The sequence below is a fragment of the Macaca thibetana genome, chromosome 14 (genome assembly GCF_024542745.1).
Source record: "Macaca thibetana thibetana isolate TM-01 chromosome 14, ASM2454274v1, whole genome shotgun sequence".
NCBI classification, from domain to species: domain Eukaryota; kingdom Metazoa; phylum Chordata; class Mammalia; order Primates; family Cercopithecidae; genus Macaca; species Macaca thibetana.
The window spans coordinates 8396854-8414026 of NC_065591.1; the positions used below are offsets into that span (position 1 = coordinate 8396854).

A 17173-nucleotide genomic window follows, 5' to 3' on the forward strand; every position below is an offset into this window, starting at 1 on the left:
CTCCTCAGGAGCAGAGAAGGGGCTGTGTGTGCTGGGTGGAGGGAACCAAAAGAGCCAGAGCTCCTGGAGGGGAGGGAGTGCGGGGACAGAGCTGCCTGCCCACCTGCCACCTCCCACTTCCAACCCGTAGCCTCCACCACCCCCACCAGCAGAAATCCCACACTGTGTTTACCATAAAGCCTTTAATTTTATCTCAGAAACTGCACTCCGGGTCCAGGCTGGGCTTGTAGTGCCTGTCAGGCTGCCTGCCGGTGGGTTCTGTCCTTGGGGGCCTCTGAGGAGAGTGCTCCATTCTCACCCCCATTGACCTGTGGCTCCTTCAAGACACAGATAGAGGCCCCTGGCTCTGCAGTTCTCACCCCCATGCCCAAGGAAACCACTGACAATGTGGCTTCAAACCCTGCTCCTGTACTGACTTGCTGTGTGATCCTGAGCAAAGTGACTCTTCTCGAGTCTCACTTTCCTTATTGCCAAGTGGGCCTCATAATCCCTGCTCTGTACCAGGTTATTCTAAGACATGGGGTGACTAGCGTGGTGGTGCCAGCCCCTAATGAGAGCTTGGTGTGTGGCTGCTCATGTGGTTGCAGAGTCCCAGACTGGCTCTGCTGCTTGTTCGCTCCTGTGTCCTTAAACATGGCCCTGCCCCTCAGGTCCTTAGTTTCCTCGTTGAGAAGTAGGAATGACAACCCTGGCCTTGCCTTCCTCGGGCTCTCTGCCAGTCCTGGGGGAGGCCCTCCAGAGCCCAGAGTGCTGGTGTGGGCGCCCTTCCCACAGCAGCATGGCAGGGCCAGTTCTTGACCTGCCGGGGAGACTCACCTGGGTTTCCTGGGGGTGCCTTCTCTGTCCACCTTTCCTGCCTCGGACAGCAGCTGCTCTTCATCCAGCCCCAGTGCTGACAGCACCTGGGAGAAGCGCCGAGTGACAGTGAGCCGGGCATTGGCCTGAGGAGAGAGAAGAGGGCTTCTCGCTCTGCACCAGGGCTGCCAAGGGCGAGGTGGGGCTCTGCTTACTGAGGGAGTCCCAGGGATTCCAGAGGGCAGCAGCCCTGGGATCCTATCTGCAGGGACCTACTCGCATCCTGCTTCCCTGACCCACTCAGCCAGTTCTTCACAGGGGGCAGCCTCACCTGCATGGCCTGCTGGAACAGGAAGGGCCGGGCCTGCACCCTGTGCTGGATGCCTTGCAGCTCCGCTTGGTACTCAGCAAAGCGTTGTCGCTCCTGGCGCCTGCAGGGGAGACAGGCCTTTGTGCAGCTAACCGTGGACACAACTGTTGATCTCCACTCCTGAGCCGGCTCATCTTCACTAAAGATTGGATCTTCACGTCCTCACCCTCACCTTTACAAAGCTATTTCATTCCCATTCTGGCCTGGATTGCTTGTGAAGTCAGCCAGGGTGGAAATTATTCATCCAGTTTACTGATGGCTCAGGAGGGTTGAGGGACTTGTTCAAAGTTGTGCAGCTAGGAAGTGAGGGGCCGAGCCCTGTGTAGCTGGGGCTTGCCAATCTTCCTGTGCCACCCCCACGGGAAAGGGACCAGTGCTAGCTTCTGAGCTTCCAGACACCTGCTTACATAGCCTTCCCTCCCCATCCTCTTCCCTTTGAGGGGGAGCTGTGGTTGTTGGTTGTGTGACTTTGGGCAAGGCCTCTCTCTGGGCTCTTGGCTCTGGGCTCAGTTTATTTCACTGTGCTATATAGCAGGGATCGGACAAGCTTGCCAGCATTCTCTCTGGTTCTTATAAGCAGACAGCTTGGAAAATGGGACAGAGAAACTAAAAAAATATATATATTTCAAATTTAAAAAACACACCCTGGAGAGATCAGGGTTCCACTGGGGAAGCACAGTTTTTATTTCTAAAAACCCAGCATGGCCAGGCGTGGCAGCTCGCACCTGCCATGCCAGCGCTTTGGAAGGCCAAAGAGGGTGGATCACTTGAGCCCAAGAGTTTGAGACCAGCCTGGGCAACATGGTGAAATCCTGTCTCTACAAAAATCAGCCAGGCGTGGTGGTGTGCCCCTGTAGTCCTGGCTAGTTGGGAGGCCAAGGTGGGAGGATCGCTTGAGCCTGGGAGGTCTAGGCTACAGAGAGCTGAGATTGTGCCACCGCACTCCAGCCTGGGCAACAGAGCGGAGACCCTGTCTCAAAAAACCCAAAACCCAGTTTGTGCACTTGTCATAAATGTGTCTGCTTGACAGACTTGAGTGTCACTGCCACTCCTGAAGAGAGCACCCTAGCAGCAAGAAGGGCCTTTGGGCCACAGCCCACATGGGACCAGGCATCCATCTGTGAAGCACATTAAGAGAGGCCTTGAGGTGTGGAGGCAGCACCCATGGACAGGAAGGGAGGGGAGACACAGACAAGACCCCAAGACCTGTGCTGGGACCTCAGCGAGTGTGCTGGGCCCTGTGGAAAAACACAGCCTTGCTGGGCCATGCCCCTTGGCCCTGTGCCAGGGAGGGAACCCTCCTCCATTGAGAAAAAGACATGGATTTGAAAACCCATGGCCAGAAACACAAGTTACTGCAAAAAAAAAGGCTTTCACTATTTAGGGAGGAATTTATGGCAGTTACAAGGGGAGGTGGGAAATGAGCTGGCAGTCCCTATCTTTTCTGTGATATTTTGTGCACTTTTCCTGCTGGATGCTTTATGCTATTTCTGTTAGAGGTGACAGGAGCCGGCCAAGGTGGGCAGATCTCAAGGTCAGGAGATTGAGACCCTCCTGGCCAACATGGTGAAACCCCGTCTACTAAAAATACAAAAATTAGCTGGGAGTGGTGGCGTGCGCCTGTAATCCCAGCTACTCAGGAGGCTGAGGCAGGAGAATCGCTTAAACCAGGGAGTTGGAGGTTGTGAGGCAAGATCGCACTGCTGCACTCCAGCCTGGCGACAGAGTGAGACTTTGTCTCAAAAAAACAATGACAGGAGCCCAGAGCAGAAAGGGAAGTGGTGCCTGTGGGTGTCAGCCCCATGCATCATCTCAGAATGGAAGGAAGACACATGCCTCCCTCCCACAGGACAACTTCTTTTGTGCCCGCCCTTCCTAGGCAAGACATAGTCTCCTGTTCCGCTCAGACAGTGAAGTTCACAGGCTCTAAGGGCTGAGAGACTGCATGGGAGATATCTACTTATGCCTTAACCCTCTCAAATAGAAAGTAAAAGGAGTGAGGTTGAATCACTCTTTTTGCTGCACCTGCCACTTGGAGTTCTGAACCTTATACTTCCTGCCTTACTATGAAAACAAAACACTTGGCTGGGCGCGGTGGCTCATGCATGTAATCCCAAAACTTTGGAAGGCCGAGGCAGCCAGATCACTTGAGGTCAGGAGTTTGAGACAGCTGGGGCAATATGGTGAAACCCTGTCTCTACCAAAAATAGAAAAACGTTGACCAGGTGTGGTGGTCTGCACCTGTGGTCCCAGCTACTCAGGATGCTGAGGCAGGAGAATCACTTCAGCCCGGGAGATGGAGGTTTCAGTGAACTGAGATCACGCCACTGCACTCCAGCCTGGGCAACAGAGCGAGATTGGGAAGGAGAAAGGGTCCCCCTCAACATTGGCCCAAGCAGTCCCCCAAAACACACTTGACCTCTCAGAGCCTCTGTTTCCAAATCTGTAAAATTGGGGTGATTAAGACTGAACCTTGGCTGGGCGCAGTGGCTCATGCCTGTAATCCTAGCACTTTGGGAGGCTGAGGTGGGTGGATCACCTGAGGTCAGGAGTTCGAAACCAGCCTGACCAACATGGAGGAACCCTGTCTCTACTAAACATACAAAATTAGCCGGGCGTGGAGGCACACGCCCATAATGCCAGCTACTCAAGAGGCTGAGGCAGGAGAATCACTTGAACCTGGGAGGCAGAGGTTGCAGTAAGCCGAGATCACGCCATCGCACTCTAGCTTGGGCAACAAGAGTGAAATTCCATCTCAAAAAAAAAAAAAAAAACTGAGCCTCAAAGAGTAGATGATAAGAACCCTGCTGAGCCATCAGTGGCCCTATGGCAGGGCAGGACCCTCGCCCCACTTGCCGTGGACCAAAGGAGACAGGGTGCAGAAAAAGATGCCCTGCGCCCACTGCACCCAGGAGGTACTCAAACCACTGGCACTAGTTTTGGTCATATTTATTTGTGTTGCCTGTTTCACTAGTTTGGGCTCTTGGGGAAAGGTCCTGGTGCCTTTCGTCTAAAGGCTGAGCATTTGAGCACTCAGACAGGGCGGCAACATGGCTGGAACCCAATTCTGCTGCCCACGCATGACCTTTGGCAAATTATTTAAGATCTCTGAGCCTCCGGTTCCTCACCGGTGAGGTTATGCAGGTGGAGATACCGAGGTAGGATAGTAAGGTGAGCGGGCCACACTGACTTGTCCCCTTGTGTGAGGCCCCAGGGGCTCCTTTTGCAGTGGCTCTGTATCCCCTGTGCCCTCGTGCATCAGCACCTAACTTTTTTTTTTTTTTTTTGAGACGAAGTCTCTCTCTGTCACCCAGGCTGGAGTGCAATGGTGCAATCTCGGCTCACTGCAACCTCCGCCTCCCTGATTCAAGCGATTCTCCCAAGTAGCTGGGACTAACAGTCGCGTTCCACTACCCCCGGCTAATTTTTGTATTATCATTATTATTATTATTTTTTTTTTTTTTTTTTTGAGACGGAGTCTCGCTCTGTCGCCCAAGTTTACGCCATTCTCCTGCCTCAGCCTCCCGAGTAGCTGGGACTACAGGCGCCCGCCACCTCGCCCGGCTAGTTTTTTGTATTTTTTAGTAGAGACGGGGTTTCACCGTGTTAGCCAGGATGGTCTTGATCTCCTGACCTCGTGATCCGCCCGTCTCGGCCTCCCAAAGTGCTGGGATTACAGGCTTGAGCCACCGCGCCCGGCCATTATTTTTTTTTTAGTAGAGACGGGGTTTCACCATGTTGGCCAGGATGGCCTCGAAATCCTGACCTCAGGTGATCCACCTGCCTCAGCCTCCCAAAGTGTTGGGATTACAGGCAGGAGCCACAGCGCCCAGCTGAGCACCTAACACTTTTGCAAGATAAGCAGTCCTAGGGGATACAGATGGCTACAAGTTCACTGATACCTAGCACAGCCCAGGAAAGAAAACAAAAGCCCCTTATTCAGAATGTAGCTTCCCCAATCTCCAGCCAATCAGCACCAAAAGCCTGAGAAGCCGTTAGCTACAAATTCCTGCCTTGGAGGGAGCTAAGGACTTCTCGGGGTTCCGCATACACAGCTAGGCTCAAGGTTGTGGTTATAGCAACATTTTCCTCATTTTAATAGTAAAAAACACACCCCTAGGTAGAGATTTTATATGCTAATGTTTCATGTGATGCACGTTAGAGTATGCAGATGCTGAGTGCATGAGCCAACCACAGGTCCACCTTTGCATACCTGACCTCACCAGTATTTTGTGACTAGGTATAAACAACTCCCATAAAAGGAAATCCTCTTAAGGCACAAGCTGCGTCTCTCCTTCTGAGCAGTCCTCAGGGTGGGCCTTTTTTTTTTTTTTTTTTTTTTTTTTTTGAGTCGGAGTTTTCGCTCTGTCACCCAGGCTGGAGTGTAGTGGCGCAATTTCAGCTCACTGCAACCTCCACCTCCCGGGTTCAAGCGATTCTCCTGCCTCAGCCTCCCGAATAGCTGGGATTACAGGCATGTGCCACCACACCCTACTAAGTTTTGTATTTTTCGTAGAGATGAGGTTTCACCACGTTGGTCAGGGCGGCCTTTGCTTTGCAATAAACTTTTTGCCTGCTCTTCCTTTGGACTTGCTCTCGAATTCTTTTGTGTGGCCAAAGGAAGAGCCTGACGAGGCCCACCGGCAGCAATACTGCCTGTTTCACGGACCTGTTAGGAGTCCAAAAAGGTTTGCCCACAAATTTGCTTATTAGGAAAATGGTCACGGCCAGGCACAGTGTCTCACACCTGTAATCCCAGCACTTTGGGAGGCCAAGGCGGGTGGATCACGAGGTCAGGAGATTGAGACCATCCTGGCTAACACGGTGAAACCCCGTCTCTACTAAAAATAAAAAATGAAATAAAAATTTAAAAAAAAATTAGTCGGGCTTGGTGGTGGGCACCTGTAGTCTCAGCTACTTGGGAGGCTGAGACAGGAGAATGCCGTGAACCCGGGAGGTGGAGATTGCAGTGAGTCGAGATCGTGCTACTGCACTCCAGCCTGGGTAACAGAGCGAGACTGCGTCTGAAAAAAAAAAAAAAAAACAGAAAATGGTCACAATATAGGAAGAGAACAAAATGCGACTCTTCAGCTGACTGTGAACAATGGCTATCTCCCAGAGTGCAGTCACAGGGCTGTTCACCTTTCCAGGCATTATTTCTGTAATCTTTGAAATTTTATAACAAGCATGTCTGGCATTGGAAATCAGGAAATGAAGGTTTGAAAAAGGGTAATCATACATGATGCATATTTTAACCTTGACCATTCAACAGCTGCAGAGATTGTCATTATTAACTGGGTGGCCTTCCATGGACCCCTTCTCCCCATGACTCAGCGTCCTTATCTGGAAACGCAGTGAAGTGGCCTGGCCAGCCCCAGGGAAGGCAAGGGCTGGTGCTCCTCAGTCCTATAGACTGAGACCTGGCACGGCCTCCCTGCCTTCTCCCAACCAGGCCTCCCCAAGCCCAGGCTCCCTACCTCAGCTCCTCCAGCTTGCGCTGGGCCGCCCCAGGGCCCCGGCTCCCTCTGGGTGCGTAGGCTGCCAGGCAGCGGGCCACTTGCCGCTGTACATGCTGCGTTCGGGCCCGCCGCAGCTCGGCCTGCTGCCGCTCCTCCTGCCGCTGCCGCTCCCAGGCCTGCAGCAGGCTCCTTGGGTGAGAAAGGGAAGGGGAATGAGAGTTTTATGGGCAACAGGAGCCTCACAGAGGGCCAGGGGCTGGATAAGGGAATATGGGAGCCTGTGGGGAGGGGCTGCAGGGTCCAGAGCCAGTGTCCTGGGAGTAGGGTTTGTCATGGAAGTCCACGACAGAGACTGCCCTGGAGGCTCAACCCTCGGGCCCAGCTCAAGGCCTTTCCCTACTCATTCTAGAAGTCTCCTGCTTGCAGGCCAGGCGCGGTGGTTCATGCCTGTAATCCCAGCACTTTGGGTGGTGGAGGCAGGTGGATCACCTGGGGTCAGGAGTTCGAGACCAGCTTGGCCATCATGGTGACAGCCCGTTTCTGCTAAAAATGCAAAAATTAGCCAGGCGTGGTGGCACATGCCTGTAATCCCAGCTACTCAGGAGGCTGAGGCAGGAGAATTGTTTGAACCCGGGAAGCAGAGGTTGCAGTGAGCTGAGACCCCACCATTGTAATCCAACCTGGGCAAAAAGAGCAAAACTCCATCTCAAAAAAAAAAAAAAAAAAGAAAAAGAAAAAAAAAAGAAATGAAGGGTGCTTTGGAAAAATTAATATTGTTAAAATGTCCATATTATCCAAAGCAATTTACAGATTCAGTGCAAGCCTATCAAAATTCTAATAACATTTTTCACAGAAATAGAAAAAATAATTTTAAGTTAATATAGAACCATGGAATACTCCAAACAACCAAAGCAATCTTGAGCCAAAAAAAACAAAAAAACAAAAAAAAAGCCTGGGCATGGTGGCTCACACCTGTAACCCCAGCACTTTGGGAGGCTGATGCAGGTGGATCGCTTGAGCCCAGGAGTTTGAGACCAGCTTCAGCAACATGATGAAACCCCGTCTGTACTACACATACAAAAAATTAGCCAGGCGTGGTGGCCCAGACCTGTAGTCCTAGCTACTCGGGAGGTTAAGGTGGGAGAATCGCCTGAGCCCAGGAAATCAAGACTGCAGTGAGCCATGATTGAGCCACTGCACTCCAGCCTGGGCGACAGATTGAGACCTTGCCACACACACACACACACACACACACACACACACACACACACAAAGAAAGCTTAATGACACTTGTCTGGGCAATGGTTTTTTGGATATGACCCAGAAAGCACAGGCAACAGAAGCAAAAATAGACAAATGAAGTTGCATCAAACCGAAAAGCTTCTGCACAGCAATGGCAACAATCAACAGATATGACATATAGAATGGGAAAAAATATTTGCAAACCATACATCTGAAAAGGGGTTAATATCCAAAATATGTGAATTCAAATAACTCAGTAACAAGAAAGCAAATAACTCAATTAAAAAATGGGCAAAGGCCAGGCACGATGGCTCACGCCTGAAATTCCAGCACTTTGGGAGGCCAAGGCAGGCGGATCATTTAAGGTCTGGAGTTCGAGACTAGTCTGGCCAACATGTCGAAACCCTGTCTCTACTAAAAAATACAAAAAAGTTAGCCAGACCTGGTGGTGTCTGTCTGTAATCCCAGCTACTCAGGAGGCTGAGGCAAGAGAATCGCTTGAACCTGGGAGGTGGAGGTTGCAGCAAACCAAGATTATGCCACTGCACTCCATCCTGGGTGATGAAGTGAGGCTTCATCTCAAAAAAAAAAAAAAAGGCAAAGAGGCAGGGCATGGTGGCTCATACCTGTAATCTTGACACCTTGGGAGGTGGAGGCAGCAGGATTGCTTGAAGCCAGGGGTTGGAGACCAGCCCGGGCAACATAGCAAGACACCATCTCTACAAATAAAAAGTTAAAAAATAAATCAGCTGGGCCGGGCGCGGTGGCTCAAGCCTGTAATCCCAGTACTTTGGGAGGCCGAGACGGGCGGATCACGAGGTCAGGAGATCGAGACCATCCTGGCTAACACAGTGAAACCCCGTGTCTACCAAAAAAATACAAAAAACTAGCCGGGCGAGGTGGTGGGCGCCTGTAGTCCCAGCTACTCAGGAGGCTGAGGCAGGAGAATGGCGTAAACCCAGGAGGCGGAGCTTGCAGTGAGCTGAGATCCGGCCACTGCTCTGCAGCCTGGGCGACAGAGCGAGACTCCTTCTCAAAATAAATAAATAAATAAATAAATAAATAAATAAATAAATAAAATAAAATAAAATAAAAATAAAAATAAATCAGCTGGACGTGGTGGCATGCACCAGTAATCCCAGCTACTCAGGAGGCTGAGGTGAGAGGGTCACTTGGATCCAGGAATTCAAAGCTGCAGTGAGCTATGATCATGCCATTGCACTCTAGCCTGGGTGACAGAGTGAGACTCTGTCTCAAAATAATAATAATAATTAAAAAATAAGCAAATAACCCAAATAGACATTTCTCAAAAAAAGACATACAAATGTCTTTTTCATCACTAATCACTAATCATCTGGGAAATGCAAAATAAAGTGATTATAAGATATCACCTCACACCTGTTAGAATGACTGTTATCAAAATGATGAAAGATAAGGGTTGGTGATGATGTGGAGAAAAGGGAACCTCTGTTTACTGTTGGTGGGAATATAAATTAGTACAGTCATTATAGAAAATAATATCAAGGTTCCCCCAAAAAATTACAAGTAGAACTACCATGAGATCCAGCAACCCACTTCTGGGTACATATTCAAAGGAAATGAAATTAGTATGTTGAAAAGGTTGGCCGGGCGCGGTGGCTCAAGCCTGTAATCCCAGCACTTTGGGAGGCCGGGACAGGCGGATCACGAGGTCAGGAGATCGAGACCATCCTGGCTAACACGGTGAAACCCTGTCTGTACTAAAAAATACAAAAAACTAGCTGGGCAAGGTGGCGGGCACTCCGTCTCAAAAAAAAAAAAAAAAAGAAAAGATAGCTGCACTCCTATGTTCATTGCAGGAATATTCACAGTAGCAAAGATCTGAAATCAACCTAAGATTCCATCAACAGATGAACGGATAAAGAAAAGGTGGTATATATGCACAATGGCATTCTTCAGCCTTAAAAAGAAGAAAATCCCGTCATTTGCAACAACATGAATAAACCTGGAGGACACTATGTTAAGTGAAATAAGCCAGGCACAGAAAGACAAATACCATATAATCTCCCTTATGTGTCAAATCTTAAAAAAGTCAAACTCAGCATAACGGGACCCCATCTCTACAAAAAATTTAAAAATTAGCCAGCGGCCGGGCGCGGTGGCTCATGCCTGTAATTCCAGCACAATGGGAGGCTGAGGTGGGCAGATCACGAGGTCAAGAGATAGAGACCGTCCTGGCTAACACGGTGAAACCCCGTCTCTACTACAAATACAAAAAATTAGCCGGGCGTGGTGGCGGGTGCCTGTAGTCCCAGATACTCGGGAGGCTGAGGCAGGAGAATGGTATAAACCCAGTGAAACCCTAGTGAAACATAGTGAAACCCCGTCTCTACTAAAAATACAGAAATTAGCCAGGTGTGGTGGTGCGTGCCTGGAGTCCCAGCTACTCAGGAGGCTGAGACATGAGAATCACTTGAACCCGGGAGGCAGAGGTTGCAGTGAGCCAAGATTGCACCACTGTAGTCCAGCCTGGGTGACACAGTAAGACTCTGTCTCAAAAAAAAAAAAAAGAATTGTGGGGTGCATAAGAATGCTGAATGAGGCCGGGTGCGGTGGTTCATGCCTGTAATCCCAGCACTTTGGGAGGCCGAGATGGGCGGATCACGAGGTCAGGAGATCGAGACCATCCTGGCTAACCCGGTGAAACCCCGTCTCTACTAAAAATACAAAAAAAAAAAAATTAGCTGGGCGCAGTGGCGGGCGCCTGTAGTCCCAGCTACATGGGAGGCTGAGGCAGGAGAATGGCGTGAACCCAGGAGGCGGAGCTTGCAGTGAGTGGAGATCACACCACTGCACTCCAGCCTGGGCAACAGAGCAAGACTCCGTCTCAAAAAAAAAAAAAAAATGCTGAATGAACTCTCCCCTGCCCTCACATGCCACCTGTCACCAGTCACCAAGGCCTATTGAACCAGCCTCTAAGTGTCTCTTTTTTTTTTTTTTTTTTTTTTTTTTTTTGAGACGGAGTCTCGCTCTGTCGCCCAGGCTGGAGTGCAGTGGCCAGATCTCAGCTCACTGCAAGCTCCGCCTCCCGGGTTCCCGCCATTCTCCTGCCTCAGCCTCCCGAGTAGCTGGGATCACAGGCGCCGCCACCTCGCCCGGCTAATTTTTTGTGTTTTTAGTAGAGACGGGGTTTCGCCGTGTTAGCCAGGATGGTCTCCATCTCCTGACCTTGTGATCCGCCCGTCTCGGCCTCCCAAAGTGCTGGGATTACAGGCTTGAGCCACCGCGCCCGGCCTAAGTGTCTCTTAAATGGATCCCCTCCCTCCATCCACAGGGCCTCCTTGTTCAGGGCCTATGGTTCCTCACCTCAGTGTTGCCAACAGTCTCCTCACGGCCTCCAGTCTCCCCTTCAGCTCCCACTATCTCCTTTGCTTTAGAAACAGAATCTTGCTCTGTTGTTCAGACTAGAATGCAGTGATGTGATCATGACTCACTGCAGCCTTGAACTCCTGGGCTCAAGAGATCCTCCTGACTCAGCCTCTAGAGTAGCTGGGGCTACAGGCACTTTCCACCAAGCCAGGCTAATCTTTTTTTCCTTTGTAGACACAGGGGTCTCGCTATGTTGACCAGACTGGGTTTTTTGTTTGTTTGTTTGTTCATTTGAGACAGAGTCTCACTCTGTCACCCAGGCTGGAGTGCAGTGGTGCAATCTCGGCTCACTGCAACCTCCACCTCCCAGGTTCAAGTGACTCTCATGTCCCAGCCTCCTGAGTAGCTGGGACTCCAAGCACGCACCACCATACTTGGATAATTTTTTTATATTTTCAGTAGAGACAGGGTTTCACCATGTTGCCCAGGCTGGTCTCAAACTCTTGAACTCAGACAATCTGCACGCCTTGGCCTTCCAAAGTGCTAGGATTATAGGCGTGAGCCATCGCGCCCAGCCCCTTAACTTATTTTTTAGAGACAGTGTTTCACTCTGTTGCCCATGCTGAGTGCAGTGGCTGGATCATAGCTCACTGCAGTCTTGATCTCCTGAGCTCAAGAGATCCTCCTACCCCAGCCTGCTGAGTAGCTGGGACTACAAGCATGTGTCACCATGTCCAGCTAATTCCAAGTCTTTTAATAGTTACATCCTAAGGGCCCAGGAGTAGATAATAAATGTTGGATTAATCACTTAGTTAATAGTTTAATGGATGGATAGAAGAAAAGATGGGAAATAAAAGTGGCTGTATCAGTAGACAATTGGCCGGGTATTCAGAGAGATGGGTGAATGGTTGAGTGGATGTTACCAGTAGTTGGATGGATGGATGGATGGATGGATGGATGGATGGATGGATAGATGATCCAAAAGTTTGGTGAATGGATAAATAAAGGAATGAGAGTTCAAATGCCTAAGCATCTCTTGGAGAACCAGCTCCATCTCTACTTCTCACCATGGGCTCCCACTCCCTTCTCTTCCCTCTTACCTGGTGGCTTCCTGTCGTTTGTGGAAGGTGCGATTGGGGAGGTTGGCAGACAGGAAAGTTTCATCGTCTTCCGAGGCATAGGCCTTTCCATTCTGCTTGGAGGCCTGGAAGGCAGCCCTCAAAGCCTTCCAGGGCTGCTTTTGGGGGCCTGCCCACAGTGGGACCAAGTCAGGGGCTGCCTCTCTCTCCCAGGCCACTGGGCAATCCCCGCAACACCCAGAGCACAGCCCAGCCTGCCTGAGCCCAGCCTCCCTGACTGCTCCCTGTTCCCCACAGTGTAGCTTCGGGGGAACCCGGGCCCCGAGTCGCACGCTCACCACAATCCAGGTCTCTCTGTAGCTGCCTGTGCAGCTTCTCCAGGTCCCATGGCCCCTGCAGCTCCCTGGCCCTTGTCTTCCTCCTCTGTGGCCTTTGGAGGTTGTTGAAGCTAGGCCTGCTCCCCTGGCTCTGGCCCTGCAGTTCCCCTTCATCCGAGGCCTCCTCTCCGGAAATCTGCCCCTTTTTCTGACAACCAGCCCTCCTTCTGCAGGGAGCCCTGTGCTCTCCTTCCTCAGCCTCCTCTGTGGCCTCTGAGAATTGCTCCTCCTCTGAGATGGACCCCCTCCTGGGGCGCTGGGGCGGCTCCCCAGAACTCAGACCCCTCTCAGCCTCCTCAGCACCCGGGCCTAGCAGCTGGACCTGCTTGTCGGACGCCGATCCTGATCCTGGCCTCCTCCCAGGCGGCTGGAGGCCACACTCACTGGGGGGCTCCGGTCCTAGCTCCCCTTTGCCAGGAGGGATGGAGACACCACCCCAGGCTCCCAGCTGTTGTCTCGCCTTCAGGTTTTGCGCCTCTGTCTTCCGGCAGCAGCCATAGGCCTCTGGGAGGTTGGCCGTGGACTTGCGCCTGGACTGGCGCTGGGAGGATGAGGAGGGCATGGGCAGGGCTTGGTGGCCTGGGGTTGGGGAACTTGGCTGAAGCACAGCCCGGACATCTGTGGCGATGCTCTCCCAGGCCCACTGGAAGGGGAAGGAGGGCTTCCGAGGAGGAAGGCGGAAGAGACTGAGAAAGGACAGGGTGGGGTCAGGGTCGGCACCAGCCCCCAGAGGGCCCTGACCCCCAGCACCCTCCTGACCCATCCCACTGCTCCTTACTCTTCAGCCTCTTCAGAGCCCTGTCCTTTCTTGCTCTGGCCCCTGGGCTTGCGGTCCTTCTTTGCTGTCTGCCTTGAGCTCTGAGACCTCCGCTGCAGGTCCTGATTTGGCACACCATCACCACTCCCCAGGCGGCCCTGGGCAGAGACATTAGGGGAGGAGCAGCCAGCTCAAGCAGCCTCCTGGACTGTGTTGCACCTCACCTGGGTGCCCTCCTCTTCTGTGCACCTGGCTGGGCCTGGCTGGGCCCCTCTGGGCCCTCGTTACCGTGAAAACCAACCAAACAGGGCAGGGTGCGGTGCTCACGCCTGTAATCCCAGCACTTTGGGAGGCCAAGGGGGGCGGATCACCTGAGGCCAGGAGTTTGAGACCAGCTTGGCCAACATGGTGAAACCCCGTCTCTACTAAAAATACAAAAAAAAAAAAAAAAATTAGCTGGGTATGGTGGCCTGCACCTGTAATCCCAGCTACTTGGGAGGCTGAGGCAGGAGAATCGCTTGCACCTGGGAAGTGGAGGCTGCAGTGAGCTGAGATTGCGTCATTGCATTCCAGCCTGGGCAAAAAGAGCAAAACTCAGTCTCAAAACAACAAAAAACAAAACAAAACAAAAAAACCCGACCGAACACCACCTCCATTCTGCATATTAAAATAGCAACAGCCACCACCTGCTGAGCACCTACTGTGTGTTCAGGATTTTCATGCATAAACACACCTTCCCAAGGACCCTAGGAGGCTGGTACTCATTATCACCCCCATCACTTGGAGGAGAAAGCTGAGGCTCAGAGAGGCTGAGTAACTGAGGTCACACAGCTGGGAAGTGGTGGAGCCCAGATTTGTTACCATTGCACTAGGCCGCTTCTGGGCCCTGGACTGCACTCCCAAATGTCCCACTGGGCCCTGGACCTGCTACAGCCAAGGCAGAAACCAAGGTGATTTTCATCCAAGTGGTCTTAATCTTTCCTGAAACGCTGCTCCTCCCACAGTGTTCCCTGAATCACCCCATCATCCCGGGGAGTCACCCCCAGGCGTCATCCCTCAGCTTCTCCCAAGACCTTTAGGCCTCCATGTGGTCCCTGTCCCACTCCTGCCTCCCTGACTTTCACCTGGATCTCAGCTCAGGTCTCGTGGCTTCTCAAGGGCCTCCCCAGCCCAGGCCTCCCTGACCCAAGGCAGCCCACCTGGCTCTGGGCAGCTGGAAGTGCCCCCACTGGGCCTACCTCACCTGCTTGTCCTGAGAGATGGTCGACAGCAGCTTGAGCAGCCCAGTGCTGGTTCCCGGAGCCTGAAGCCGCATGTCCTGCCCTGGTCGTGCCAACGGGGTCCTAACCAACTGTTGGTAGGTATTTAGCATATTGGTGTCCTGCCCCATCCTGCCCCATCCCCCATCCCCACCGTGGAACTGCCCAACAGGCCATCTCTATGGCAACCAGTCCTCAGCCAGTCTCAAGGGGTCTGGCAGAAAGCATACTAGGAAGGGGTCAGTGGGGTATGTGAGGCCAATCTCCTTCTAAGGGAGAGCTCAGCAGGGTGCCCAGGAGTCGTTCAGTGCAGAGACCCAGGCCCAAGTCCTGCCTCTGCTCCTGCCTCATCCACAGGCTCCCCATGTAACCTGGTGTAAGTCCTCTGTCCCCACTCCACCTGTGTTTCCCCATCCATCTGTACAGGGGAGTCAGTCTGTCTCCTGTGCTGCCCCCCAGGCCCGGCAAAGTCCCTGAAGGAGCCAAACTGAGATATGGCTCCTTCAGGGACTTGATTCACAAGATTTTTCACAAGATTTTATTTCAATCCTTGCACTCCCAGGTTGGGAGCAGTGGCTCATGCCTGTAATCCCAGCACTCTAGGGGGCTGAGGCAGGTGGATCACTCGAGGCCAGGAGTTCAAGACCAGCCTGGCCAAAATGGCAAAACCCCATCTCTACCAAAAATGCAAAAAAAATTAGCCAGGGCCGGGCGCGGTGGCTCACGCCTGTAATCCCAGCACTTTGGGAGGCCGAGGCGGGCGGATCACAAGGTCAGGAGATCGAGACCACGGTGAAACCCCGTCTCTACTAAAAATACAAAAAAATTAGCCGGGCGCGGTTGTGGGCGCCTGTAGTCCCAGCTACTCGGGAGGCTGAGGCAGGAGAATGGCGTGAACCCGGGAGGCGGAGCTTGCAGTGAGCCGAGATCGCGCCACTGCACTCCAGCCTGGGCGACAGAGCGAGACTCCGTCTCAAAAAAAAAAAAAAAAAAAAAAAAAAAAATTAGCCAGGCATGGTGGCACATACCTGTAATCCCAGCTACTCAGGAGGCTGAGGCACAAGAATCGCTTGATCCCGGGAGGCAGAGGCTGCATCAAGCCCAGATTGCACCACTGCACTCCAGCCAGGGCGACAGAATGAGACTCTGCCTCAAGAAAAAATAAACAAATAAACAAATCTTTGCACTCCCAGCCCCAGCCAGGAAGTCGAACGCTGTGTCCAGGAGAGAGGCAGCAGGCCATTCAGAGCCTGGGCCCAGGCCCACCTAGCCATCTTCATAGGCCATGAGGTTCTGGAGGGAGTTAAAACATTGAACGCTTACCCCAGGCCAGGCGGTGGCTATAATCCCAGCACTTTGGGAGGCCGAGGTAGGTGGAGTGCCTGAGGTCCGGAGTTCGAGACCACTCTGGTCAACATGGTGAAACTCCATCTCCCACCTGGACTGAAACTCCATCTCACTAAAAATACAAAAATTAGCTGGGTGTGGTAGTGGGCATCTGTAATCCCAGCTACTCGGGAGGCTGAAGCACGAGAATCTCTTGAACCTGGGAGGCGGAGGTTGCAGTGAGCCGCCAGCCTGGGCAAAAGAGTGAGACTCCATTTCAAAAATATATATTTTTTTTAATATAAAAAAATTAAAAGATCTTACCCCAAACTTCTAAGCAGTGCTCAAAAGCCTTGGAATCTTAAGTCCCCATGGGACGCCTGGTGCTGACCACTGAGGCCTGCAGTACAGGGATATGGTACTGAACTGAGGCCCTAGAGACGGACCAGCTGGGCTGGAGGCCTGGTGTGGCCTCTCACTAGCTCTGTGACCAACTCCTCACTCTGCAAAACTGGAATCACGGGCCCAGCTCATAGGTTTGTTGCAAGGACTACATGAAACCCCAAACGATGAAATCGGTAAATGTCATTATTATTACTAACACTAGCTGACCATTCTTTTGAGGCAGCAGAGCATCATGGCTAAGAGCACAGAGGAAGCACTTGGGTGCAAATTCCAGCTCCTCCACTTGTCCTGTACCCTCTCGGTGCCTGTTTTCGCATAGGCAATCGGGGGCTGGTTATAATCATATCTACTCCCAGGGTAGTGGTAGGGATTAAATCACTATGCAGATACAAACAGAACATCCTCATGGCTCATGGGAACTGCTATGCTAGCGTTGCTGTTATTCTTATTATCTTTTTTTTTTTTTTTTTGCGATGGAGTCTTGCTCTGTTCCCCAGGCTGGAGTGCAGTGACGTGATCTCAGCTCACTGCAACCTCCGCCTCCTGGGTTCAAGCAATTCTCCCACCTCAGCCTCCCGGGTAACTAGGATTACAGGAATATGCCACCATGCCCGGCTAGTTTTTTGTATTCTTAGTAGAGAGAGGGTTTCACCATGTTGGCCAGGCTGGTCTTGAACTCCTGACCTCAAGTGATCCACCCGCCTTGGCCTCCCAAAGTGCTGGGATAACAGGCGTGAGCCACTGCCCCGGGCCGTG

The 17173-nt window shown here is 52.0% G+C and overlaps 3 protein-coding genes across 7 annotated transcripts in view; 2 read left to right on the top strand and 1 right to left on the bottom strand.

Moving 5' to 3' along the window:
* EFEMP2 (EGF containing fibulin extracellular matrix protein 2) overlaps positions 1-17173 on the top strand; it is a 363083-nt gene that overhangs the window by 262976 nt on the left and 82934 nt on the right. The window lies entirely within an intron of this gene.
* CFL1 (cofilin 1) overlaps positions 1-17173 on the top strand; it is a 170576-nt gene that overhangs the window by 59210 nt on the left and 94193 nt on the right. The gene's annotated exons all lie outside the window — the stretch shown is intronic.
* Positions 168-15013, bottom strand: TSGA10IP (testis specific 10 interacting protein). Of its 3 annotated transcripts, XM_050756645.1 has the most exons (9): positions 14671-14823; positions 13449-13585; positions 12632-13356; positions 12315-12462; positions 8493-8585; positions 6643-6813; positions 1127-1226; positions 817-941; positions 168-317 (listed from the first exon to the last, which is right to left on the bottom strand). In XM_050756645.1, exons 1-9 carry the CDS (start codon positions 14815-14817, stop codon positions 194-196), a joined length of 1770 nt encoding a protein of 589 aa, XP_050612602.1. In that variant the 5' UTR covers positions 14818-14823; the 3' UTR covers positions 168-193. The 3 variants fall into 3 exon arrangements, with proteins under 3 accessions (XP_050612602.1, XP_050612603.1, XP_050612604.1); XM_050756646.1 differs by lacking the exon at positions 8493-8585 and having other exon boundaries at positions 14671-15013; XM_050756647.1 differs by lacking the exons at positions 8493-8585; positions 12632-13356; positions 14671-14823 and having other exon boundaries at positions 184-317; positions 13449-13566.

Excerpts from the sequence above, each read along its gene's own strand:
- TSGA10IP (XM_050756645.1), bottom strand. The coding sequence starts at position 14,817 with ATGGGGCAGGACACCAATATGCTAAATACCTACCAACAGTTGGTTAGG. Across the intron at positions 13,357-13,448 it reads GGCTCTGAAGAGGCTGAAGA|TCTCTTCCGCCTTCCTCCTC; the intron begins GTAAGGAGCAGT and ends GTCCTTTCTCAG. Across the intron at positions 942-1,126 it reads TGTTCCAGCAGGCCATGCAG|GCCAATGCCCGGCTCACTGT; the intron begins GTGAGGCTGCCC and ends CTCTCTCCTCAG.